General features: G+C 43.0%; 1 protein-coding gene across 4 annotated transcripts in view; it reads left to right on the top strand.

Annotated features, from left to right (window-relative positions):
- LOC140398331 (STE20-related kinase adapter protein alpha-like) overlaps window positions 1-25,966 on the top strand; it is a 117,812-nt gene that overhangs the window by 35,912 nt on the left and 55,934 nt on the right. For 2 of the 4 annotated variants that reach the window (XM_072486904.1, XM_072486905.1), the window contains exons 4-6: window positions 4,476-4,504; window positions 11,706-11,808; window positions 18,254-18,375. In XM_072486904.1, the coding sequence (XP_072343005.1) occupies window positions 4,476-4,504; window positions 11,706-11,808; window positions 18,254-18,375 (254 nt within the window). The remainder of the gene's footprint in view (window positions 1-4,475; window positions 4,505-11,705; window positions 11,809-18,253; window positions 18,376-25,966) is intronic. The other 2 variants (XM_072486906.1, XM_072486907.1) reach the window with 2 other exon arrangements.

The raw sequence follows: 25,966 nt of genomic DNA, 5'->3' as shown, positions 1-25,966 counted from the left end.
GAGTACAAAGCAATGAAGTTATGCTAAATCTTTATAAAATCCAAGTTAATTTCCTGCTTAAGTATCACATCCAATTGGGGGCACGTCACTTTCGGAGATGGAGAGCATGGAGGTGATTTACTAGAGTTGTCCCAGTTACATGGAGAGACTGGAGAAGCTAGAATTGTTCTTGGCACACGGAAGGTTAAGAAGAGTTTTGGTAGCAGTGATCAAATAATGTAGAAACTATTTCTAGTGGCAAAACATTCAGTAACCAAAGAACACATTTAAGATAATGGACAACAGGAGGAAATGTCTTTTATTTAAAGAGCAAGCTGAAGCAGACTAAAAAGATTCATTTCACAAAAAGCATTTAGTTAGCTTCCAATAATTAAGTAACATCAACAGAAAGGAGATGAGCAGCTGGTATGTTTTGGTAAGTAGCAAGGGTGGATGAAGGCTTGTTAGATTCAGAGTAGCGGAGAAATTAACAAAGCTTATATTAGAGTTACTGTGCATGAATGTGAATATACGGAGTATAGTTAATAAGATTGAGTTACAGGCACAGATTGCCATGTGGAAATAAGATGTTGTGACTATAACAGACCTGACTCAAAGAAGGCCAGGAATGAAATATTCCTGGATATACGGTGTTTAGGCAGGAAAGCTGGAGGGGTGTCTATTGATTAAATTGAATATTGCAGTGCTGGACCAAGAGAATGTATCAGAAGGGTTAAGGACCGATTCTATATAGTTAGAGATATGGACAGAAGGTGAAATTACGTTACCCAGTGCATCTAATTAGTGGGAAAGAGGTAGAGGAACAAATCTGCAAGGAAATTACAGAGATGCAAAAATTATAATGTAGTTGCAATGGTGGACTTTACTATCCCAATGTATATTTGGATAATTGGTTGTGTAAAGGAGGGGAGGGGGATGGCAGAAGTTCCAAGTATGTGATAAGGCAAATTTTCCACAGCAATATGTTTCCAATCCGAGAAAAAAGATATTGCTAGACCTAGTTCTTGGGGATGAAGTCGATCAAGTGTCAGTTGGGGAAGTTGAGGGGGCATTGATTTTTGTCCATTAAGGTTTAGGTTAGAAAGAGGACAAGGAACAATCCAGAGAAAGAATAATTAACTGGGGAAACTTCAATGGGATAAGAGACACTCTAAGATTGGCAGGCAAAATTATATCTAAGCAATGAGCTGGCTTTAAACCAAGAGAGTTTGGGCACAGTACAAATATATTCCCACAATTGGGAAAGGCAGGGCAAACCAATTTAGAGCTTCCTGGATGACAAAAGATCTCGGGATGAAGAAGAAAACCTGTGCCTGTGACAGATGTCAGGTGGATTATATAACCAAGAAGCAGGCTGAATTGCAAAGATTCAGAGAGGAATTGAAAAAGCAAATAAGAGAAGCAAAGAGAAAGTATGAAAAGAGACTGGCAGCTAACATAGAAGCACTTTTGGATTTCCTTTTACAGGCATATAGTAAAAGGAGGGGTGGGGCCAATAAGGGACCAAACAGAGGATTTATGCATTGAGGGGGCTGAAATATGAAATGAATATTTTGCATCTGTCTTTGCCAAGGAAGATGCTGTACAGGGAAGGCTGAAAGAGGAGGTAATTCAGTTGCTTGAAGGTTTTTAAATTGAAAGAGTCGGTGATGGATAGTCCACCTGTACTTCAAGTTCCAGGGCTGAATGAGATGCATCCGAAGATATTGAGGGAATTGGGAGTAGAAATTTTGGTGACACTTAGCATAATGTTTCATTCTTAATTTCGGGTTAGTGCCAGAACGCTGGAGAATTGCAAATAGTACACTCTTCTTGAAAGAAAGCTTATAAATATAAGGCCAGCAACTACAGGCAACTATGCCTGGTGGTGGGGAAACTTCTGGAAATGATGATTCGAGACAAAATCAACCTGCACTTGCCCAAGTGTCCATTAATTGAGGAAAGCTAGGACGTATTTATTTGTTAAGGGAAAATAGTGTTTGCCTTGCTGAAAATTTTTGACATGGTAACAGAGTTGCTGAGGGCAGTGCTGTTGATGTGGTCTACCTAGACTTTCATAAGGCATTTGATACAGTGCCACAACAGACATGTTGAATTGGTGGCATTCAAGGGACAGTAACAATGTGAGTACAAATTTGACTGAGTGACAGGAAACCACGAATAATGGTTGATGGGTGTTTTTTGGATTGGGGGAAGGTTTATAGTGGTGTTCCTTAAGTCAGTGTTAGGACCCCAACATTTCCTGATGTATATGAATTGCCTCAACCTCATGGCGCAAATTCAAAATTTTTGGTTGATACAAAACTATTGTGAATTGTGAGGAGATGGTGTAGAAATTTAAAAGTTTGTGGAATGGGCAGAGAGGTTACAGGTGAAATTTGATACAGATTCATTTTGGGAGGAAAAATATGGATGAATGATACAACATAAAAGGTTACATTTCTAAAAGGGGTGCCGGAGCAGAGGAACCTGGTGTATTTGTGCATAAATCATTGAAGGTGTCAGGACAGGCTGAGAGCAGTTAATGAGGCATTCAGTATCATGGGCTTTATCAATAGGAGCATAAGAGTGCGGAAACAAAGACATTATGTCACACTTTCTCAGAGCACTGCTTTGGCTTCAGCTGGAGTATTGCTTCCAGTTCTGGGCGCTGCAGTTTTAGGAAGGATGTGGAGGTATTGGAGAGACTGCAAAAAAGATTCACGAGAATAGTTCTGGGGCTGAATAACTAAAGTCACATGGATTTGATGGTTGAGAGGAGATTTAATTTGGACAGAGTAGATGGGGGGACGTTTTTCCCCATTAGTGGAAGGAGTGAGAACCAGAGAGCAGATTTTAGTTAATTGGCGAAAGAAGCAATGGCGACATGATAAACTTTTTCAAGCAGCATGTGGTTAGCATCTGGAATGTATCTGAGCATGGTGAGGACAGGGCCATTCGAGGCATTCAAAAGGGAATTGGGTTATTATCTGAAAAGGAAGAATGTGCAGAGTTACGGGAAGAATGCAGGGGAATTGCTCTTTCGGAGAGCCAGAACAGACACAATGGTGTTGTAACTGTTCTGTGACTGATGTAGTAATGGGGAATTCATCGCCTGGAAGGAGGGTGAAAGCCAAACACATTGTAACAGTCAAAAGGAAATTGGATAAATGCATGAAGGAGAAAAAAAATAACAGGGCTTTGAGAAAAGAGCAGAGCAACAGGGTTCACTGGATTTCTCTACCAAAGAGCCAGTGCAATCGCTGTGGACGACGCTGCCTCCGATTGGGGGGGGGGGTTGAATACACAATAGACCGCTTATGGAATAATCTACCCAGAAAGGCAGTGGAAATAGAGGATATTATAAATTTTGGAAGGGTGATGGTTGATGTTTAGACAGAATGTGTATTTGAATAGAAAAGTCGATGATATTTGGATTTGATGGAAAATACCTTTCCTAGTCTTCTCATTTTATGTTCTTAAGGAAATTGAGAAACGTGAGAGGAGAGTTTTGGTTAGTTGCATCAATAACCCTGAAACTGCTCAGACCTTTTCCTGGAAAATTGGTCGGGCATTTTTCTCTGTCTTGCCTAGACATTTATGGTTAGGGAGAGTGATGTGTGGTTTTAGCTGAGTATCAATTAACATTTCCTCACCTTGTTTGGTGTCTTTGTATCTGATAAGCAATCCATTCTAACCCATAGCCTTCAACATCTTTCTTTGCACCCTTTTTATCTAATTGACTATACTGCGATGGTCTTAGCTGTTCTGTACTTTCCTCTCTTTATTTTCCATGGATACTAACACTCAACTTCAATATCCCTTGCATTCTCAGGAGCTAAATGGGGTTTAACTCCTTCCCTCCCTCATTTTCCTCTTTCACCTCCAGTCTATTGGCCTTTAAAATCTAGCCTTGGTATTTCATCTTTGATGTCTTAAAGATTATTCTCTTCCTTGCGCAGTTTGATGTGAAAGATGTTTTTAATGCCATTCAGCTTTGTTGCACACTGCAATTCTCCGGATAATCTTCTATCGTTGTGTCCAAATGATCTCTCGAGCCTTTGGGAGGACCGCACTGTCTTATATAAGGCCTGCGGTATTTTTCAGAATCCCATCATTTGAGGACTGTGCTGCAATGTTAGTGCTGCAATGTTAATTCCTTTGCTCTTGTGGAATGTAGTGATTGAATTATTCTAAATTGATCTCCATATTGGAAACATTTTCATGGCGTCTATAATATGTATGTAATTCAATGTTAGAAGTGACTATAAGACTCTAATTTTGTGCTGGTGTAATAAAAATAACTCCAATCTCTTTATCATTCAAATACTATTATTGCTGTGAAATGCCAACATTTTTACTCTGAGCAATCGGCAATTCTGTGCCATGTGACTGTGACTCTGATCGAGGTGTCGGCTATAATCATAATTGCCAGTCTTGTTTGCCAATTGTTCTGCCCCACAACTGAAAGTCAACTCTTAGTTTCTTTACTTCAGAACGGCCTCAGGCGGAATATCACAAAAAGGTGAGTACCGAGCACCAAAAGGTTGTGATATTGGTTGCATGTGAGCCCTTGTGTAATGTGGAATGTCATTTTGTGTTGCAGTTGGCTTCACTGTAACTGCATCCTTGCAAAATTTGCCCTCCTGTATGTCCATATGTTGCTGAAGGGAATTTTATTTTGTGCATTTGCTTTTTAAAGTTCCTTTTGTTTTACTTTGTTCCACTTCTGTACAGTATAGTGTTAAAAAGATAATTGTTCTAAATTACATTACATAGAAGCCCAATAGGTCTATGATTGATTCCACAAGAGCCTTCTCCCATTCCTCTTTATCTTAACCCATTAATATATCCTTCTATTCCTTTCTCCCTGAGTACTTAATCTTGTTTCCCCTGAAATGCATCTGTGCCATTCATCTCCACTCCTCTGTGGTAGCAAATACACATTCTGACTACTCTTGAATAAAGAAGTTTCTTCTGAACACCTTATTGGATTTATCAGTGACTATCTTATTGGCCCAAAGTTTTTTGTCTTCTCACAAGTGGAAATATTTATTCGTCTAAGACCTATGTTCGGTTACGCCTGGAAAAGAGAGGAGTCCCAGCTTGTTCATTGTCCCTGCTAACCTCTCCATTTTGAATCATCTTTTTGTATATCCTTTTTTTCACTTCCTCCATGCACATTTAATATAATAGCAGTGCATAGTCCGTTTGTAATTTGATGCACTGGGAACAAATTTCAAAGCATTTCTCACATTCTGAGTGGCAAGCTTTGATATTTGTATTTTGAAAAGCAAACATGGTGATAACAGTGGCTCACCAAATCTGTAAAGCCAAAGGCTGGGAGCCCTTGCTCCACTCTACAAAATTCTGCTTTAAAGAGTCATGACTGCAAATCATTCTCTGTGATGGATACCATCTGTCTCCAAATATCACTGAATAAATGGTCAACAGGGTATTGTCTCCTGTAACACATCACGGGTAGAGACAGCTCTGAGCAGTATTCATTGCAAGACACTGAGGTTCCGATTGCGATGTGGAGCTGGACACTGACTCACCATTTGCTTACGAAGGAAACTACAAAAGTCAGCAGGTGAGTTTGACAGGTATGTGGGCATGCCCCCCCCCCCCCCCCCCCCCCCCACGCCAGTGGCCAGCTCGTCAGCAGAGAATAGTTAACTGTGAGGATGGAATTGCCGTGGATAATTCATTGTGCAGATCTTCATAATTCATTAAATTAAAAGATGATTTGGAGCATTGCTATAGAATATTAACATAACTGTTTAAAGTGAAAGTCATTTTGTTTGAAAGATGCAATTCAAGGCACAGATTAATACTTCACGCCGCAACTTTGGGGGATGCAGCAGTCCATCCATGAACACAACCCTCCGTGCTGCTACATGGGCTAGGCTGCTGTGGAGCAGTATTCTCTTTATTCCCATGACATTCTTCCACCAGGAAATTTCCGTAATGAACCAGATTCAAACTCCTGTTAGTGAAAACTGTTTGTGGATAGCAATGCAGCATGACCCTTGCTGCTTTTTCGTCCAACTTCCCTGCCTTCATTTCACCCAGCCATTTTAAACCATTCTTATTTTTCCCTATCCTCTCCTTGAAGTCCTTGCTTGGGTGTGAGTACAAAACCTCGCAAACCTGTTCAAGTATAAGTGTACACTTGGCTTGTCAAAAGCTGTGCAACTAAAGAGGCAACGCAATTACTTTTGGCTTTATCCTCCTTTCACCTGATCCTGTCTGGGGGGGGGGGGGGGGCACTAAATGGTGGTTGGGAACAAGGCTGTTGTGCAGTGTGTCTGCATTATATTGTGCTACCATTGCTGAGGCCAGTGATTTCCAATATTGTGTTTGCCACGAAAGTTACTGTATTTTACTACTTTGGTAATATTCATAGTTTAATATAGTATCTATTTGTTTTCCTGTAACTAACAAAGATTTAACAGACAGAGCCTGCTGTTGATTGCAAGTTCATATATTCCGGAGTCTCTGTACATGCTGCTTTACTTGTGAGAGATTGGCATCTGTCCTGTTCATTTGTTTTTACTGATTTGTAGTTTGAATAAAAGTTGCTGTATTAACTCCTGGACTGGAAACCCATGACAATTCAGTGTGGAGCTGACATGGTAATTGGATAGACACATCAGATCCATTATTTGGGCTGGTACAGTGGTTAGTACTGCTATCTAACAGTGCCAGAGACCCAGGTTCAGTTGCCGCCTTGGGTGCTTCTCCCAGTGTCTGCGTGGGTTTCCTCCAGGTTCTCTGGTTTCCTCCCACAGTCCAAAGATGTGCAGGTTAAGTGGATTGGCCATACTAAATTGCCCCTTCATGTTCAGGGATGTGTGGGTTAAGTGAGGTTACGGGGTTGCAGGATAGGTTGGGAACCTGGTAAGCTGGTACGGGTGCTCTTTCAGAGGGTCCGTGCAGACTTGATGGGCTGAATGGCCTCCTGCACTGTCGGGATTCTATGATTCAGAGTCTCATTCTATTAGCACAAGAAAAGAAAATGAGACTCTAATATATTGTGTCGGGGCCAGTTTGCTGCCTTGATGATTGAGCATATTCTCATTGTTTGAGGCCCTTTTTAATATATCACATCTCTAATAGTAAATTTAGCTCATCAGCCTGAGAGATGTTAATGTTAAACAATGGGCAGCCAGGTCTCTGGCTGTTCCGAATGGGGCAGGAGTTGCTGTACCTGAGCAATAATGAGGCTGAGGGGGTGCTCGGATTCTCATAAAGGTAGCAAAGCAGGTGTGAAGAGGTCACTGGAGAAAATTATGTTTTTTAAATTTAAAAAACTTGTTTGAAAATCCAAGGACTCAGCATTTAGTAACAAAGTCCAAGATGGGTGGGTTAGGTGGATTAACCACGCTAAATTGTTCCTTTTGTATCCAAAAGATTGGATGGGGATAGGGCGGGGGCGTGGACCTAGCTACGGTGCTCTTTCAGAGGATCAGTGCCGACTCAGTGGGCCAAAAGACCTTCTGCAATGTTGGGATTCTAGAACTATGATTCATTTTAATCAGTAACCAGCCCAACAAGCTGAATCTTGCCTTTGCAGTGGGTTAAATGGAATCATAGTGGGGGTTCGTGCAGCTGTAGATATGCAGTTTGATCTGCCCTTGATTGAAGAATTAACATCAAACCCACTGAACTGAAAATAAATCCATTTTCGCTCTTAAACAAAGATAGGATTGGGCAATCTCAGGAATAGAAATTGGAGGAAGATAGACAGTGGGCTCATTGTTTATGGTGCAGGAGGAGATTTTGGGACCACTGATTTTCTTTGTATATTAATGACCAGAGAGTGTGCAAGGCATTATTTCAAAATTAGCAAATGAGACAACACCTGGAATTGCCATGAATTACAGTGTATAAGTTGAGCTTTGAAGCTTCCAAAAATCTTTCCAAAAACTTGTACTTTGAGTATAAAATATGAACTGCCAGTGTTGTTGCGGAATCCATTTCTGTTCATCTGTCACCGTGCATGGTCTGCTTTGTTTGGGCATGTCTCAAGTGTCCATAACACACCACTAGCAACATGGCCCATATCACCTGCTTGATCCCATGCACTGACCTAAAGGCAAGTATAGCCCTAAACATTATCAGCTGAAAAATCGGTGTTGACTTATGTGCCGAGTATAAACTTAAAAATGCATTTTGATGCTGGGAATTGTAGTTATCTTGTATGTCCTGTCGATTGATATGCCACAATCCACTGAGCATGATGGTGATGGGCTTCAACATAGATGGGTGGTCACGAGTGAGAAGGATTTGAATGCAGACAAGTGTGACGTGATTCATTCGTCAGGGAGAATGCGAAGGAAATGTACAGTCATGGAATGGATGCAGGAATGAGGGTGGGGGGGAAGAAGAGAAAGTTGATGTGGGTTATGTCACGAAGCTGTATGAAAGTTTAATACATAGGCAAGACCCTGCACGACAATGACAGAGAAATCAGTCTTCCAGGAGAACAATTGAAGTATGAAGCTGGCTTTAAGTTTCATGTCCTAACATTTCAAACTCACCGAATAAATGAGATGCAGTGTCAGTGAAGAGCTGGCGCGAGAATGAAAGAAAAAAGCCACCGTAAAGAAGATGCCCAAGACCAAATGCACCATGAGAACAGGGACCAATCACTGCCCTGATCTTGACAAGCGTGCAAATGATCCTCATTGTCAGAATGGATTCCTCATCACCAAAATGCAATGTGTATTTAAATGGACGAAATCAAGACATCAGCCCAGCAGCGATTTCCGAGCTGGCTGCTGTAGCCTTTTTACGGAGTGAGAATGTGTAGTTTGCGGCAGAAATGAAGATCCATTGGAGACTACCAACAGAGCTTCATGCCAAAATAACCAGTTTCCAGTGATTCATCAGACAGTGGCAAAAATACCCATTCTGCCACAATTAGCATGGATGAATCCCCCATGAATTTATCTGCCCAGCAACCGAATTGTGGAGAGGAAAAGTTTGAAAACCACAGGACATGGGAAGACCAGATTCATGGTACTTCTAATCTGCCTGGCTGATAACTATGGTAATTTTTAAACCTAAAACCATGCTGATAATCGCAAGTTCCCTGCTGGAGGTTCAGTGCCTGATCATGACAACAGCTTGATGAATGGGGATGGATCGAAGTTACGGATCAGTGATGTGTAAATATGTGTCCTGGTGGCCTATGTAATGAATGCAGTTTATTCGTGTAGGACATGTTCAGACCCCATAATCACCAATGAAATCAATAATAATAATCACTTAAATCAAGAGGTACTTGTGAAGGAATAACACCCACAGTTACACCAAGCTGGGGGCTAACGTCCTTATTTCAACATTTTGGATGTGTGCCTCAACAAGCCAATCGAGGATCATGTCCGTACCAAATCAAATAGATGGATGGTTGATGGAGGAAAGAACTTTATAAAGATTGGAAATGTGTCGCTTGCTGCTTTGTGATTTTTGTCATCAGACAGTAGTAATGCACAAACGGTCATCGGATCAATCAAAATGCAGAATATTCAATTCAATGGTTGGAGAGGAAGATGATTTGTTGAGGGGGAGGACTCTGAAACTGAAAGCATCACATCATATTGAGTGGGATCCTCACAATGGTTCCATAGCCAAAGTGACTCAATGAATTTGATGAACTCTTTGTCGGGTGCCGGAGACTAGCTTAGTGGATTCTAAAAAGTTTTCATTTATGATTAAAGTGTCTTTGTGCAATTAATGTATTCACTGAACTGTGCCATATTAATACAAGTACCTGGTGTTTTTTCACATTTCATATTTGGTGACCACTCACGCCAGTGGTTCATGTTTTATACTTTATTTTTGGAAGTTTCAATGGCTAACTTGGAAACTACCATCTACAGAAGTTATCTGAATAGATGTTGGACTAAAGGGATAGGGTGGGGGTAGCAGAGCTCTTGCAGAAAACCAACATGGACACCACCTTTGCGCTGTACCTGTTCGACAAAATGGCCATTAAACCTGGGAAACATGGCTGTTGGCAATTGACCCATCCAACCCCTTGCACCTTTCTCCAAAACACAGCTAATCGTAATATCTATCTCTGACATTCCCCTAATAATGTTGATGTTGTGTATAAGAGCTTTCAAAAGCTATTGTTAGCAAAATTGAAGCTGATGAGATAAAAAGGACAGTAGTAACATGGATACAAAGTTAGTTAAAGGATGGCATATGACTTTTGTTGGACTGGAGGGAGTTTGAGTTGAAGTTAAGCTCACCAAGGTTCCATGCTCCAGTTTTTGATACAATTAATGACTTTGATCTCGGGGTGCAAAGTGCAATTGCAATTTCCAGAAGATTTGGAAATATAATAAAACGTAAGGAAGATGATCGACTTCATGTGGATGTAAACAGCTGGTGGAATGCATGGAAACATGACTGATGAAATTCAAGTATGAAATGATATATTTTGGGAGGAAGAATGAGTAGAGACAGAAGTGCCAAAATAGACATATCTGGGAGTAATTGTGCACTATCTTTGAAGGTGACTAATGATTAATAAAACAGTTGAAGCAAATGGGACCCTGGTTTGAGGCATAGAGAAAGGAAGCCTGTGGAAAGTATGCTAAATAATAAACATAAAGAACACTAGTTTGGCGTTATTTTTAATACTGTGTCCCATTCTTTTGTCTACTATGTACGTACTGTGTACGTTCCCTCGGCCGCAGAAAAATACTTTTTCACTGTACTTCGGTACATGTGACAATAATTCAAATCCAATCAAAAAATCAAATCAAATTCTGGACACCAAACTTGAGAAAGAACTTAAAAGGCTTGGGAGAGGGTGTGGACAAGATTTGCTAGAATGGTTGAAGGATTACAGATTCCTGGATAGACTGCAGAAATTGAGATTATTCCCCTTTAGACCAATGAGAGTTGAGAGGAGAGGCGATCGAGATGTTTAAAATCAATGTTAGGTTTAGATAGAGTTAGTAATTCAAACTGTTTTCAAGGGCTGAATGGTCAATAACCAGAGACACAAATTCAAGGTGACAAACCAGAGGTGATAATGAGGAAAATCTTTTCTATGCAATGAGTAGTTTCCGATTCAATAGCAGTTTCCAAAAGACCGTTGGATAAATACGTGGAGAAAAAATTGTAATGATTGGTGGAAAGGGCAGGAGAGTGGGAGCAGCTGGGTTGTGGTTGGAAATGCTGATAGACTCAATGGCTGTCTGCTGTGCTGTATTATTCTATGATTCTGTTTGTGTTATCTGTTGTACACGGATGCTTTCCTTGTCAGCTTACCCTGCCTATTCCTGCTTGCTGTTGACATTTAAATCAAGTCTTACCCCCTTTGATCTTGGCCCTGATTGCTGCTGTTAATTTTTAAGACTCTGCTCGTTGTATGCCTCCTGCTCGGATATTAAATAGCTGTATATTGTGCGCCACTGGCTGCCTGAACTGTCTTGTGGGAGACGGAGAAAATGCGGGGTAGCTGGTTTCTGAGATATTCCTGTGAAATTGATTGCCGGTGCTGTGATGTTAAAGGGGACACTAATTGGAGAGGATGAACAGCGTTTTTGTCAACAATTTGAAGAGATATATAAAGTTGTACCAGCTGAGTTGGATGGCTCAGCTGAACCAACAGCTGGCAGCAAGTCTCACTGCTGATCACACAAAGTTGTTCATTCACCACTCTGCTACAATACCCATGTTCTGTTTCTTTCCTCCTTCAGCCAGATGAACACCCATCGGAAAATATTACATCTCCCCAGAACTGGGATACCGTGAGCAACTTCCCAGCAGACAGTAGTTCCTATGAGCTGCTGACTGCAATAGGTAATGTTTGCACATGTGTATAAATTGCCGTTGCCTTTTTTTTTTAAATTGAGCATGTGATTTAGGTTTTAGTTTTAATCCAGCTCTGCTCTATTTGTGTGGTGTGTATGTGTATGCATTATCCAACCCGAAAGTGGATTTATGTACTCCAGCTATCGCATGGCAATTATGAACAATGAAATATATCCCAACACAGTGACACCAAATGAGACGTTAATGAAGTGGGCCCCACCTATCAAAAAATGGATATGAAGATTGGAACGCTCAAGTCTACCTTTCCTTCCTTGCCTCCTGCAGCTATCTCTAAACTATCATACCGCTTGCCTGATATTGAGTACTGGATCAGTAGAACTTTGCTCTGTCTTTGATCCCTGCTGTAAACACTGTACTTTAAGTCATGCCTCCAATTTTCTTCCTGGCAACTTTCTGAGGATGAACCAGGCTGTTCACAACCTTGGTATGTGGTCCTGAAATTAGTTTCCTACCACATATTTGCACCATTTGAAAATACTTTGTATTTCCACCTTCACAACATAAGACTTGGGAGTAGGCCATTCAGCCCTTTTTTGAGCCTCCTCCACCATTCAGTAAGATAATGGCTGATCTGATTGTGTATCAATTCCACTTTGTCAACTGTTTCTCCCCCTCTTTCTCTCTTTTCCTCCCCCCCCCCCCCCAAAAAAAAAAACCCTGATCCTCTTGTCTATCAGAAAGCTGTCTAACCCGGCCTTGAGTAAGTTCAATGAGCCTCCGCTGCTTCTGGGAAGAGAATTCCACAGACTAATGACCCTTTGAGAGAGAAAAAGGGGCCTCATTCTTAAACTGTGTCCTCTAGTTCTAGTCTGTCCCGCAAGTGAAAACATCCTCCAAATATCTACCTTATCAATTCCCCTCAAGATCGTGTTTCAATAAGAACACCTCTCATTCTTCTTAACTCCATTGCTAGCCTCTTGAGCATTCCTAATTTTAATTGCTCCTTTAGCAGCCATGCTCCCAGGGCCCGAAGCTCTGAAATTCTCTCCCTAAATCTCCAATTCTCTTCCCTCCTTTGATATTCCTTAAAACCTACTCATTGGCTGATATTTTTTTTGTTTGTAATCTTCCCCAATACCTATGTGTCAGTGTCAAATGATAATGTACAATTCTAGAAATATAAATTGTTGTAGTTAATGTTGATTTCTTGTTTAAGGGTGAGATGAGGAGGGGTAGGAGGAGACATATGTCAAGTATAAACACTGACAGAGCCGAATTGGACCAAATGGTCCGTTTCTGTGCCACAAAGTCTGTATAAATCTATGTAATGCAATATCTTTCAGCATAAAACTCCAGCGAAATAAAGGAATAGTGGCAAATTAAGCTGGTATGTGACTTAGAGCGAGATGGTCCCACAGCATTGCAGGTCTTGCCCTTTTTGGTGATAAGAGGTCACAGGAGAGGAATGGCACATGCAGCTACTGATACTGACTAATCTAGACTTGAGATTCAGTAAAGCCCTGCACCATGAAACTAGCAACTTCCAGAACAGCTAAACCATGGTGAAAATCTCAAGCCCCCAATAGTTTAACGGGTTCAGTGGCACAGTGGTTAGCATTGCTGCCTCTCATCTCCAGCAACCCCTGGTTCAATTAGGGCCTCGGGTCACTGTCTGTGTGGAGTTTGCACTTTCTCCCCGTGTCTGCGTGGGTTTCCTCCGAGTTATCTGGTTTTCTCCCACAGTCCAAAGCAGTGCAGGTTCGGTGGATTGGGGTTAGGTGGATTTACTGGGTTACAGGGTTTGGGTGGAGGCGTGGGCTTAAATAGGGTACTCTTTTTAAGGGCCGTTGCAGACCCGATGGGCCAAATGGCCTCCTTCTACACTGTAGGGATTTTATGATTGCATAGAGTATCTCTGTCCAACCACAGACCCTCTGGTTGGGTTTGCCTCCTGTGGGTCAGTGATGTCACCTCCTTGGATTGTTCTGGGACTAATTGACAGCAGACAATGTATTGAACTGAGCCCAGGGCAGCACTGTGGTGCAGTGGTTCGCACAGCTGTCTCATGGCGCCGAGGATCCACGATCGGTCCCGGGTCACTGTCCATGTGGAGTTTGCACAATTTTCCCCGTGTCTGCGTAGGTCTCAGCACCACAACCCAAACAGATGTGCAGGGTAGGTGGATAGGCCCCGCTAACTTGCCCATTAATTGGAAAAAATAATTGGGTGCTCCAAATTTATTACAGAAAAAGAACTGAGCCTGACTTGGTCTAGTCGGTGACATTGTCTGGTAATTAAGTTGCCAGAATCTTGTCTTCAAAAGAGAACTGAAAGAATTCAGTGTGAACTCTTAAGAAATGTTTATGGGCTCTTGTGATGCCATTACTGGAGGTGGTGGTATTGCGAAATTGTCGCTAGTAATCCAGAGACCCAGGTTGAATCATGCCATGGCAGATAGTAAAATTTTAATTCCAGATTTTTATGGAATCCAAAGACTAAATGTTGACCATGAAACCCTTGTTGATGGTCACAAAAGTCCATCTGGTTCGCTAATGTCCTTTAGGGAAGGAAATTTACGATCCTTATCTGGTCTGACCTACCTACATGTGACTGAAATGGCCCAGCCAGTGATGCCTAAATCCCATGAATTAATTTTTCCCAGCTGCGATCCTAGAATTCTGCTCCCAGTCAGTGACAACTTGGAGAGGCAGAGCCAATGCTGGGGAATCAAAACATTTATAAAATCGATATGCTGCTGCCAAATATTTTACTTAGGATAAATCGGAGCATTTTGAACAAAAGATACTTTTTAATTGTTCTCCTTCCCTCCTGGTTGAAATTGGTGATACAAAGAACAATGCAGCACAGGAACAGGCCCGTCGGCCCTCCAAGCCTGTACCCGTATGGTACCAACCTTTGCTAAAACCCTCAGCACTTCCTTGTGCCGTATCCCTCTATGCCCATCCTATCCATGTGTTTGTCAAGATGCCTTTCGAACGCCGATAATTTATCTGCTTCCACAACCTCCCCAGGCAACGCGTTCCAGGCACTCACCACCCTCTGCGTAAAAAAACTGCCTCGCACATCTCCTCTGAACTTTGCCGCACGGACCTTAAACCTATGCCCCCTGGTGACTGACCCCTCCATCCTGGGGAAGAGTGCCTGTCCATCCACTCTTTTCATACCCCTCATCTTGTAGTCCTCTATCAGGTCACCCCTCAACCACCTTCTTTCTAATGAAAACAGTCCGAGTCTATTCAGCCTCTCCACATAGCTGATGAAGTTTTTTTGAATCATGGCAGAAGCAGAAGTTTCAGCACAACAGTGTGAGACACACTGGGCCAACCCATCATCTCACCACCTCAACATATTGCAAAAAAGGTTCCCTTTCAGTCTGCAGTCTTGGGGATGGCATGGTGGCACAGTGGTTAGCACTGCTGCCTCACAGCACCAGGGACCTGGGATCAATTCTGGCTTTGGGGGACTTTCTGTGCAGAGTTTGCCCTTTCTCCCCGTGTCTGCGTGGATTTCCTCTGGATGCACTAGTTTCCTCCCACAGTTCAAAGATGTGCAGGTTATGGGGTTATAGGGATTAGAGAGAGTGAGCCTGGTTGGGTGCTCTTGCAGACTCTATAGGCCTGTGGTAAAATGGCCAACGGCCTGAATCTGAGGCCCAACATAAAAATGGACACTTTAAATTTTAACCACAGTCCAAGCCACAGACATTCCGGCTAGGAAGTCAAACAACCAAACTCGAATACCCTGGACAGACACACAGCCGGGGCAAGTCTGGGCTTGTCCTGTAAACAGGAGATCGGCAGATAATGGACCCCATTCAAATGGATCAATTGTTGTTGTTGCCAAGATGAAGCCAGACTTTCTGACACCCAGAATTCCTGCCGTTACCTTTTATGGGATATGGTTACATGTGGACAATGCACCTGAGGATGGGCCCCTGAAGGGAATTCCTGGTGTCCTGCAAAGTTTCAGTCGGCGACTCCATTGGGTGTTGAGATCCTCGCCCAGCGCCATCATTGGCTGAGGGCCAGAGAAACTTCTGGAAGGGCGTGAAGTGGGATATAAGAAGACGACACCCAGGGACCCTCCTCTGTGCAGAGGCATTGGGGAGACTAGGCGGCGGACCAGAGAACGGATGGAAGAGGTGTGAGACCCACTTTCACGGACGAGGACCCTGGACCCACAGCTCGATCAAATTCATGACAGCCTTGGGCAGATTATATTTGGGAAAATAACTGTTTTGTTGTGTTTGTGTACAAATTTGGGTGGATTCGTTAACCTCTGTTTGTCCTTTGTTCATCTCGCAAATAAAGGCACCTGGGTAAAACATTTTACTAATAAAATGGCCAAAGTGTCTGATAGACAACAAGCTAAATGGCCTCCTTCAATACTATAGGAATTCTATAGTTCTATGGTACGTAAAAGATTAAATGGAATTTGGACATCAAACTGTGATCTTGGAAATGTGTGCAAATCCTTTCAACCCCACAATTACTAAATGTAAGGTTCCCTTAACTTGGGAGATATATCAACATTCTTTCACTGTCACTGGGCTGAAATCCCACAACTCCCGACCTAACATCACTGAAGGTGTGTCCCCAGCACATAGACTGCAAACAGTTCAAGAAGGCAGCTCCCCTTCCCAAGGACATTTCTGGATGGACAATAAATGCTGACCTTTTCTACAGCACCCAAATTAACAGTTGGGACGCGGAGGCCCTCACTTTTGCAGAATTGTGAGTGAATCAGAAGGTGCAGAAATAGGAGCTGCTGAAAGTACTGCAAAAAAAAAAAAAAAAAAAAACATTTTGGAAGGTACAGCAACTCAGTCATGTTGGATAATCCAGTTTGTCACATTGCAACCCCTAAAAGTGCTTCAGTCAATGAATTGTTTATTTGTAGACTGTCAGCTGTCCTTCACCAGGAACTTGCTGTACTTTGAGTTGGGGGCTTCCTGATACACTTGTAATTCCATGTCAGTAAATACTGTTATAACATGCGTTCTGGGGTCACAGCCACAGATATTTTCTCAAAAACTCTCCCACAAGATGGCGCCGGAGCATGGCGACTCTGCGAACTCTCCCAAACAGATCCTCTTTTTACATCTCTTATAATGGTGCTAATCTTTTACCTTGTGTTGCCCTATTATGTATTTTATTTTAATTTTATTTTCTGATGATCTGTTTGAGCTGCTCGCAGAACATTACTTTTCACTGTACCTCGGTACACGTGACAATAAACAAATCCAATCCAAATGGAGAAACAGTACTTTCAATCCATGTGGGAAGATGCACCCTTTGATTTCTTGGTGGTAATAGGCTGTGCACAACTAAATGGGGGAATAAAAACTGTCCCAGGTGACGCTGAGATAGCCAATCTCATGGGAGCAGCTGTTGGGCCAAAAAGAAGCAAAACAACTGAAAACCTGCTGTGCAATACATAGAAAACAGGAATATACAGAGAACAAATATAACATTAAACCCTGCAGCAGCGGACAAAATTAACCAATAGACTGACCAAGGACCCAAGTATAAATTTATAAACTTATGACCGTGTGAGATGTGTAAAATCAATAATCTGACCAAATTAATTGTAGCAGACTCTGGAATATAGAACGAAATGACCAACTGTTCAGTCTGCAAAATAAAATCAAACTGATTTGTGCACTAAATTATCCTCATTACCAATTACCACAAACCTCAGAACTGAGAGTCAAACATTGATGAACCCTCCCTCACTTTATTACCTGCACCTGGTCATCACTAAAAAGAGACCAAATCTTTTGGTAATTGTGCTGTCAACAAGGAACAGTTTTAAAAGAATTGAGGAAAGATTTAAATATTTATAAAGCATTTCACGATGTCAGTGAGCAGTGCCTGCAAGTACTTCACATACATGCAGTTACTTGGGAGAGAGTTACACCGGCATCTTGCCAACCATTTTGATTGCAGCAATATCCAACAAACAACATTTGAGGTGAAAGATAATCTAACTTCCATGTTTGGAGGAGGAATCTTTGTTCGGACACTGGGAAAGCTCCCTACTCCTCAAATAATGACGTGTGATTGTTAATGTCTGCTGGAGCAGGCAGATTAAGCCATATTGTAATTATCTCTGTTAGAGGGCAGCACCGCTTGACAGTGCAGCACTCTTCCCACAATACTCGCGTTTTAGCCTAGGTTATTCCATCAAGTTCTAGAATGACCTTGGATCCATGTCCTTCCAACTCTGTTTCTGAGAGAGAGATCAACTGACGCAGAGTCAGCCAAAGAAACGGAACAAAAATTCCCCAACAGAAATACTATCCACCTGTGGACCATCTCCCAAAGGATGTACCATTTGTATGGGAAAGAATGAGTAGAATACTATTGAATTCAGTAAATGTAGCTGTAAACTCAGTATTGAACTGGTCTGCTTTCCCCCCCAGAATGAAATGATTGTCTTTTGTGCACAGGTAAAGGATTTAATGACATTATGACTGTGACCTTGGGAAGGTACAAACGGACTGGCCAGCAGATGGCTGTTCGAAGAATTAACTTGGACTACTGCACCAATGAGATGTTTTCTTTATTACAGGTAATCCCTTGTGTTAGTAAAGTATGGGAGTTGGGTGTCAGTAGAGGAAGCATGTGCCTTGTGTTTTTAGATTTAAAAGAGCCCTTAGTGATATTTTAAATGAATAAATTTTCAGGTAAGTATTTGAAACCAGTTATGATCATGCTAAAAGGTTCCTTTATTTCATTTGATGTGACTGATGACATGAGGACGGTCTGACATTGTAATGTGTTTCTATTCTGAATGAAGAGCTGTGACTTCAAAGAACATAGCTATCCCTGGGCTAGATTGGACCCTGGGGCCAGATTTCTTGAGTCTACTTGTTAGTGGCTTATAAGAAATGCTTGAATTGATCGGTGCCATCTATAGAAGATTTGAAATCCATGATGGAACAGAAGTCTGTTACAATCCTGATATAGAGAATTGCCTTTGTAAATTTTACGGGATTATTAAAGCAGTTGAATCTGTTTTATTGGAAAATAGGTGATTTTGGGAAGAGTGAATTGAAGATTTTAACATTATAAGGAGACTTGACAAAATTGACCCATACATTGCTCCCCATAATAAAGGGAACCCATAGAATCATTACAGTGCAGAAGGAAGCAACTCAGCCTATTGACTCTGCACCAACCCTCTGAAAGAGCACCCTCCCTAGGCCCACTGTCCTGTCCTATCCCCATAACCCCAGCTAACCTTTGTACATTTAGGTGGCAATTTAGCATGGCCAATCCACCTAACTGAACATCTTTGGACTGTGGGGGGAAGCCAGAGCACCCGGAAGAAACCCACACAGACACTGGGAGAAAGTGCAGACAGTCACCCAAGTCTGGAATCCTATTGTAGTTATTTACCCTCTGCATCTGTTTTGTTTTGAATGCTACGTGCGTTTAGATACAGAGCCTTTAGTTTTATCCTTGTATTCCTTTTACAACCTCTAGTCTCGACTGTTGATTTACTCCTATCACAGTCTCTTTTTCATTTCCTGTAATAATACTCTTTTATCTTGTCTCTACTCTTTGATTGATCACACCTTCCCAAATTTAATCCCTTGCCCTCACTATTTAGTTTAAAACCCTCTCTGCCTCCATATGTGGCTTGCAAGAACACCAACCCCAGCATGGTTTAGGTGGTCCCAGTGGTACAGCCCCCACTTTCCCCAGTACTGGTGCCAGCGCCCCTTGAACCAGAAACCACTTCTCCCACACCAGTCGTTCAGCCACACATTCATCTCTCATCTGATTTGTCCTATATCATATGATGTGGAAATGCCGGCGTTGGACTGGGGTGAGCACAGTACGAAGTCTTACAACACCAGGTTAAAGTCCAACAGGTTTGTTTCGATGTCACTAGCTTTCGGAGTGCTGTTCCTTCCTCAGGTGAATGAAGAGGTATGTTCCAGAAACACATATATAGACAAATTCAAAGATGCCAAACAATGCTTGGAATGCGACCATTAGCAGGTGATTAAATCTTTACAGATCCAGAGATGGGGTAACCTCAGGTTAAAGAGGTGTGAATTGTTTCAAGCCAGGACAGTTGGTAGGATTTCGCAGGCCAGATGGTGGGGGATGAATGTAATGCGACATGAATCCCAGGTCCCGGTTGAGGCCGCACTCATGTGTGCGGAACTTGGCTATAAGTTTCTGCTCGGCGATTCTGCGTTGTCGCGCGTCCTGAAGGTCGCCTTGGAGAACGCTTACCCGGAGATCAGAGGCTGAATGCCCTTGACTGCTGAAGTGTTCCCGACTGGAAGGGAACATTTCTGCCTGGTGATTGTTGCGCGATGGCCGTTCATTCGTTGTCGCAGCGTCTGCATGGTCTCGCCAATGTACCACGCTTCGGGACATCCTTTCCTGCAGCGTATGAGGTAGACAACGTTGGCCGAGTCGCACGAGTACGTACCGCGTACCTGGTGGGTGGTGTTCTCACGTGTAATAGTGGTATCCATGTCAATGATCTGGCACGTCTTGCAGAGATTGCCATGGCAGGGTTGTGTGGTGTCGTGGTCACTGTTCTGAAGACTGGGTAGTTTGCTGCAAACAATGGTTCGTTTGAGGTTGCGCGGTTGTTTGAAGGCAAGTAGTGGGGGTGTGGGGATGACCTTGGCAAGATGTGCATCGTCATCAATGACGTGTTGAAGGCTGTGAAGAAGATGACGTTTCTCCGCTCCGGGGAAGTACTGGACGACGAAGGGTATTCTGTCGGTTGTGTCCCATGTTTGTCTTCTGAGGAGGTCGGTGCGGTTTTTCGCTGTGGCACGTTGGAACTGTCGATCGATGAGTCGAGTGCCATATCCCGTTCGTACGAGGGCATCTTTCAACGTCTGTAGATGTTTGTTACGCTCCTCCTCGTCTGAGCAGATCCTGTGTATACGGAGCGCTTGTTCATAGGGAATGGCTTCTTTAATGTGTTTAGGGTGGAAGCTGGAGAAGTGGAGCATCATGAGGTTATCCGTGGGTTTGCGGTAAAGCGAAGTGCTGAGGTGACCATCCTTGATGGAGACGAGTGTGTCCAAGAATGCAACTGATTTTGGAGAGTAGTCCATGGTGAGTCTGATGGTTGGATGGAACTTATTAATGTCATCGTGTAGTCGTTTCAGTGATTCTTCGCCGTGGCAAGACGTGCCAGATCATTGACATGGATACCACTATTACACGTGAGAACACCACCCACCAGGTACGCGGTACGTACTCGTGCGACTCGGCCAACGTTGTCTACCTCATACGCTGCAGAAAAGGATGTCCCGAAGCGTGGTACATTGGCGAGACCATGCAGACGCTGCGACAACGAATGAACGGACATCGCGCAACAATCACCAGGCAGGAATGTTCCCTTCCAGTCGGGGAACACTTCAGCAGTCAAGGGCATTCAGCCTCTGATCTCCGGGTAAGCGTTCTCCAAGGCGGCCTTCAGGACGCGCAACAACGCAGAATCGCCGAGCAGAAACTTATAGCCAAGTTCCGCACACATGAGTGCGGCCTCAACCGGGACCTGGGATTCATGTCACATAACATTCATCCCCCACCATCTGGCCTGCGAAATCCTACCAACTGTCCTGGCTTGATGTCATTCACACCTCTTTAACCTGAGGTTACCCCATCTCTGGATCTGTAAAGATTTAATCACCTGCTAATGGTCGCATTCCAAGCATTGTTTGGCATCTTTGAATTTGTCTATATATGTGTTTCTGGATCAGACCTCTTCATTCACCTGAGGAAGGAGCAGCGCTCCGAAAGCTAGTGACATCGAAACAAACCTGTTGGACTTTAACCTGGTGTTGTAAGACTTCGTACTATATCATATGGTTCAGGTAATAATCCATAGATTAATAATTAATCATCTTTATTGTCACAAGTAGGTTTACATTGCAATGGAGTTACTGTGAAAAGTGTGATTTTGACCTTTTGTCCCACTGCAAGTTCCTCTCCAGCCATGAGCAGGTGGCAGAACCCTGGCACTGAGCAGGTCGCCTGGACTTGCGCTCTCTACTGCAGAGAACAGTGTCAATCCCTCTGACTATACTCTGGCCGACTACCACAACATTTTCTTTATGCTCCCCCCTGAAGAAATGCTTCCTGTACATCAGTGCCTTGGTTAGTCAGCTTATCCACCCTGCAGCCCCTACTCTCATCCAAGCAAGCTGAAAATACCTCAAACCTGTTGGATGATTGAATGAACAGTACAGCACAGGAACAGGCCCTTTGGCCCTACATGCCTGCGCCGATCATTTCATAGAATTTACAGTGCAGAAGGAGGCCATTTGGCCCATCGAGTCCACACTGGCTCTTGGAAAGAGCACCCTACCCAAGCCCACACCTCCACCCTATCCCCATAACCCAGTAACCCCACCCAACACTAAGGGCAATTTATCATGGCCAATCCACCTAACCTGCACACCTTTGGACTGTGGGAGGAAACCGGACCACCCGGAGGAAACCCACGCAGACACGGGGAGAATGTGTAGACTCCGCACAGACAGTGACCCAAGCCAGGAATCGAACCTGGGACACTGGAGCTGTGAAGCAATTGTGCTAACCACTATGCTACCGTGCTGCCTGTCTAAACTAAAACCTTCACTTCCGAGGTCCTATCCCTCTATTCCCACCTTACTCATGAACGATGCATCTTAAACTCTGCCATCGGGGTCCCAGGTTCGATTCCGGCTTGGGTCGCTGTCTGTGCGGAGTCTGCGCGTCCTACCCGTGTCTGCGTGGGTTTCCTCCGGGTGCTTCGGTTTCCTCCCGCGGTCCAGGGATGTGCAGGTTGGGTGGATTGGCCATGATAAGTTGCCCTTAGTGTCCAAAATTGCCCTTCGTGTTGGGTGGAGGTGTTGACTTTGGGTAGGGTGCTCTTTCCAGGAGCCGGTGCAGACTCAATGGGCCGAATGGCCTCCTTCTGCACTGTAAATTCAATGATTAATCTAGGAAAAAGGTTCGGCACAACATCGTGGGCCGAAGGGCCTGTTCTGTGCTGTATTTTTCTATGTTCTATGTATCTGCTTCCACCACCTCCCTCGTAGGGCGTTCCTTTTGAAAATCGCAATTCCATCTGCTTCCACCGTACCCTTAGGCAGTGAATTCCAGATCCTAAACACTCTGTCCATTTAAAAAGTATTTTTTCGTGTCACCTTTGGTTCTTTTGCCTTAAATTTACCTAAAATCGATCTCCACCTTTTCAACAACACGAACACCTTCTCCCCATCAGCTATGTCAAGATCCTTCTGTCATTGAACAATGCAAACCCACCCTTTTTCCAATTATGTTACTGTCTAATCTCCCATGGATTTGCAGACTAGAATTCACAACCAATTCTTCAGATTAAGCAGGCTTAGGAATTGGAGATAAATGGACCAAGGCCGACATAACTCAACCTTTATTTTAGAGTCAGACAGTTTTTATTTAAAAGCACTCTTTTTATGAATTTTCAATTTGAAAATTGACGTCCCAATTTTTTCCCAAAGAATTTTGAGAACTAAACAGAAAATGCGAGAACTTGAAGACAAAAACCTCGACAGCTGACCGAACTGGGCTGGTGCATATTGGCCAATTAGGTGCACTGCACCTGCTCGGAGTGCAATCCAAATTCAGCCTGAAAGTCACAGCTCTGGGCAAAGTACCAACTGTGAGGCTGGGGCCTTTTTATAAAGATAAATAAAAGGCAATTCAATGAACAAATGGAATTGTGAAATATGTTTCATTTTTGTTTTGTGTTTGCAGTCTTATTTTTAACATCACCAATTTCAATTGCTGAAGAAAAATGGCACTTCAAAAACATTGTCTGCAAATTATTTTGAGAATTGTAGTAATGCAGTGACTGGTTTCACTCCCAGGTGTCCATATTAGGTAATGGGTCTAGTTATATTTGCTCACCAGTCTCTTTCTGAAGTTTGTCAACCTGAGCAGTATCTCGGCATGAGACAAATGGTTTGCTTTAAGAATATGTCAGTGTAAGAGGAACTGGAAGAGAAAAGTACAATCTCCACACCAGCTTGTTTAAATATGATATTGCTGATGAATCTGATTTGGATGTTTGGTTTCTGGATAGTGTAACCTTTCCTGCATTTGGTCCCCTGAAAGCTGTGAAGGCTGGGTCGTTGACTTTATTGAAGGCAGAGTTAGATAGATTGTGATAGACAAGGGAATCGAGGGTTAATTGGGGTGGGGGAGAGAGGAAAGTAAAGTTGAGACTGCAGCCAAATCAACCATGATCCTGCCCAATGGCGGAGCAGGCTCCAAGGTCCTGAAACTTACCTTCCTATGTTCCAGGACCAATAAAGTTAACCCCAGTGTCCTGACCAATATCTTGCTCTCAACCTGCATAACCATAACAGTTTATCTGGATATTACACTACTGTTTAAGGGATCTTGCTGTGCATACTGCTGTGTTTTTGACATTACAATAGTAACAGGAGCTGTTGAGCACAGGGCTAAATTGCTGGCTTTGAAAGCAGACCAAGGCAGGCCAGCAGCACGTTTCAATTCCCGTAACAGCCTCCCCGAACAGGCGCCGGAATGTGGTGACTAGGGGCTTTTCACAGTAACTTCATTTGAAGCCTACTTGTGACAATAAGCGATTTTCATTTCATTTCAACTCCTCTTCAAAAATACTTAATTATCTGTAAGGAGCTTTGGGGGGGTCCGTGAAAGGATGTTTAGCAATGCAAGGCTTTTCCTTTCTGGCGCAGGCTGCTGGGTAGAAGCAGATCCTAGAACCCTGATTAATTGTTTTCTCTTCTCTCCTCCTTCCACAGGTTCTGAGAACTTGTCTCACAGAGCAGGCCTCAATGTTTTTAGGTCTGTAAAGCAGTGCACCCTAGTCCAATAGGGCGATGTGCAAGAAGCTGTCTAGGTGCAGTTGCACTAATGTCAGACTGATGCAGTCAGTATGGTATTTGTGGCAGTAGAATGAGCTCTTATACCAACAGGTGGCGATATTGAGATTCCATACTAAACATGGCAGAGAGACATTGGCTGTGGGGAATAAAGATCACCAGGAGCATGTATTCAAAGATCAAAAGATCAATCATAGAAACATTTTGCTGTTTGCACCCACCCACCATCTATCAAAAAAACTCTTGCCTTAAAAAATGTAATGACCCAATCACCATTGCCTTCTGGAGAAGAGTTTCGCAGACTAACGAGCCTGGGGAAAAACAATTAAACTAATCTTTGTCTTGAAAACGAGACCACTTATTCCTAAATTGCATCTCCCACTTCTCAGAATCTTACATGTTTCAATCAGATCACCTCTCGTTTCTCTAAATTCCAATGGATATAGGCCCAACCTGTTCAACCGTTTTTCAGAAGCTAAACCCCTCATCCCAGGAATGAGTTGAGCAAACCTTCTCTGAACTGCTATTGATGCCATTATGTAAGGAAACCAAAATTGTGCATAATAATCTACATGTGGTCCCACCAAGATTGTGTACAGCTGCAGTAAAACATGAATAGGTTGGGCATAGAGGGATATGGTCACCGGAAGGGTAGAAGGCTTTAGTTCCATTGGGCAGCATGGTTGGTACGGGCTTCGGAGGGCCGACGGGCCCTTTGCTGTGCTATAGTTTTATTTGTTCTTATCCCTGCTTTCATATTCCTTCCCCCGACAATAAAGGCTGACATTCCATTTGCCTCCCTAATTACTTGCTGTACCTGCATTCTATTAGTGATTCGTGTACCAGACACCTAAATCCCTCTCTCTGAGTTTTGTAATCTCACACCAATTAATAGTATACTCTTCTATTCTTCCTGTAAAAGTGGACAAGTTCACATTTTCCCATATTAAATTCCCATCTGCCAAATTTTTGCCCATTCACTATATCACTTCACAGACTCTCCTCTTGGCAATTTACTTTCTGACTTCTCTTGGTGCCGTTGGCAAATTTAGCTGCCGTACATTCCGTCCCTTCATCCAAGTCATTAAAAAGACCGTAAGTAGTTATGGCCTTGGCACTGATCCCTGTGGCACTCCACTAGTTACAACCCCCAAAAAAAACCTACTTATCCCTACTTGCTGCTTCCTGTTAGTTGACCAATCCCTTATCCATGCTAAGATGTTACCCCCTGCACCATGGAATCTTGCCTTTAATGTGACACCTTGTCTAATGCCTTCTGGA

Source organism: Scyliorhinus torazame, chromosome 21 (assembly GCF_047496885.1).
Source record: "Scyliorhinus torazame isolate Kashiwa2021f chromosome 21, sScyTor2.1, whole genome shotgun sequence".
In the NCBI taxonomy this organism is placed as follows: domain Eukaryota; kingdom Metazoa; phylum Chordata; class Chondrichthyes; order Carcharhiniformes; family Scyliorhinidae; genus Scyliorhinus; species Scyliorhinus torazame.
Note: the sequence above shows the minus strand (reverse complement) of the source record. Positions and strands in the feature narration are given on the sequence as shown.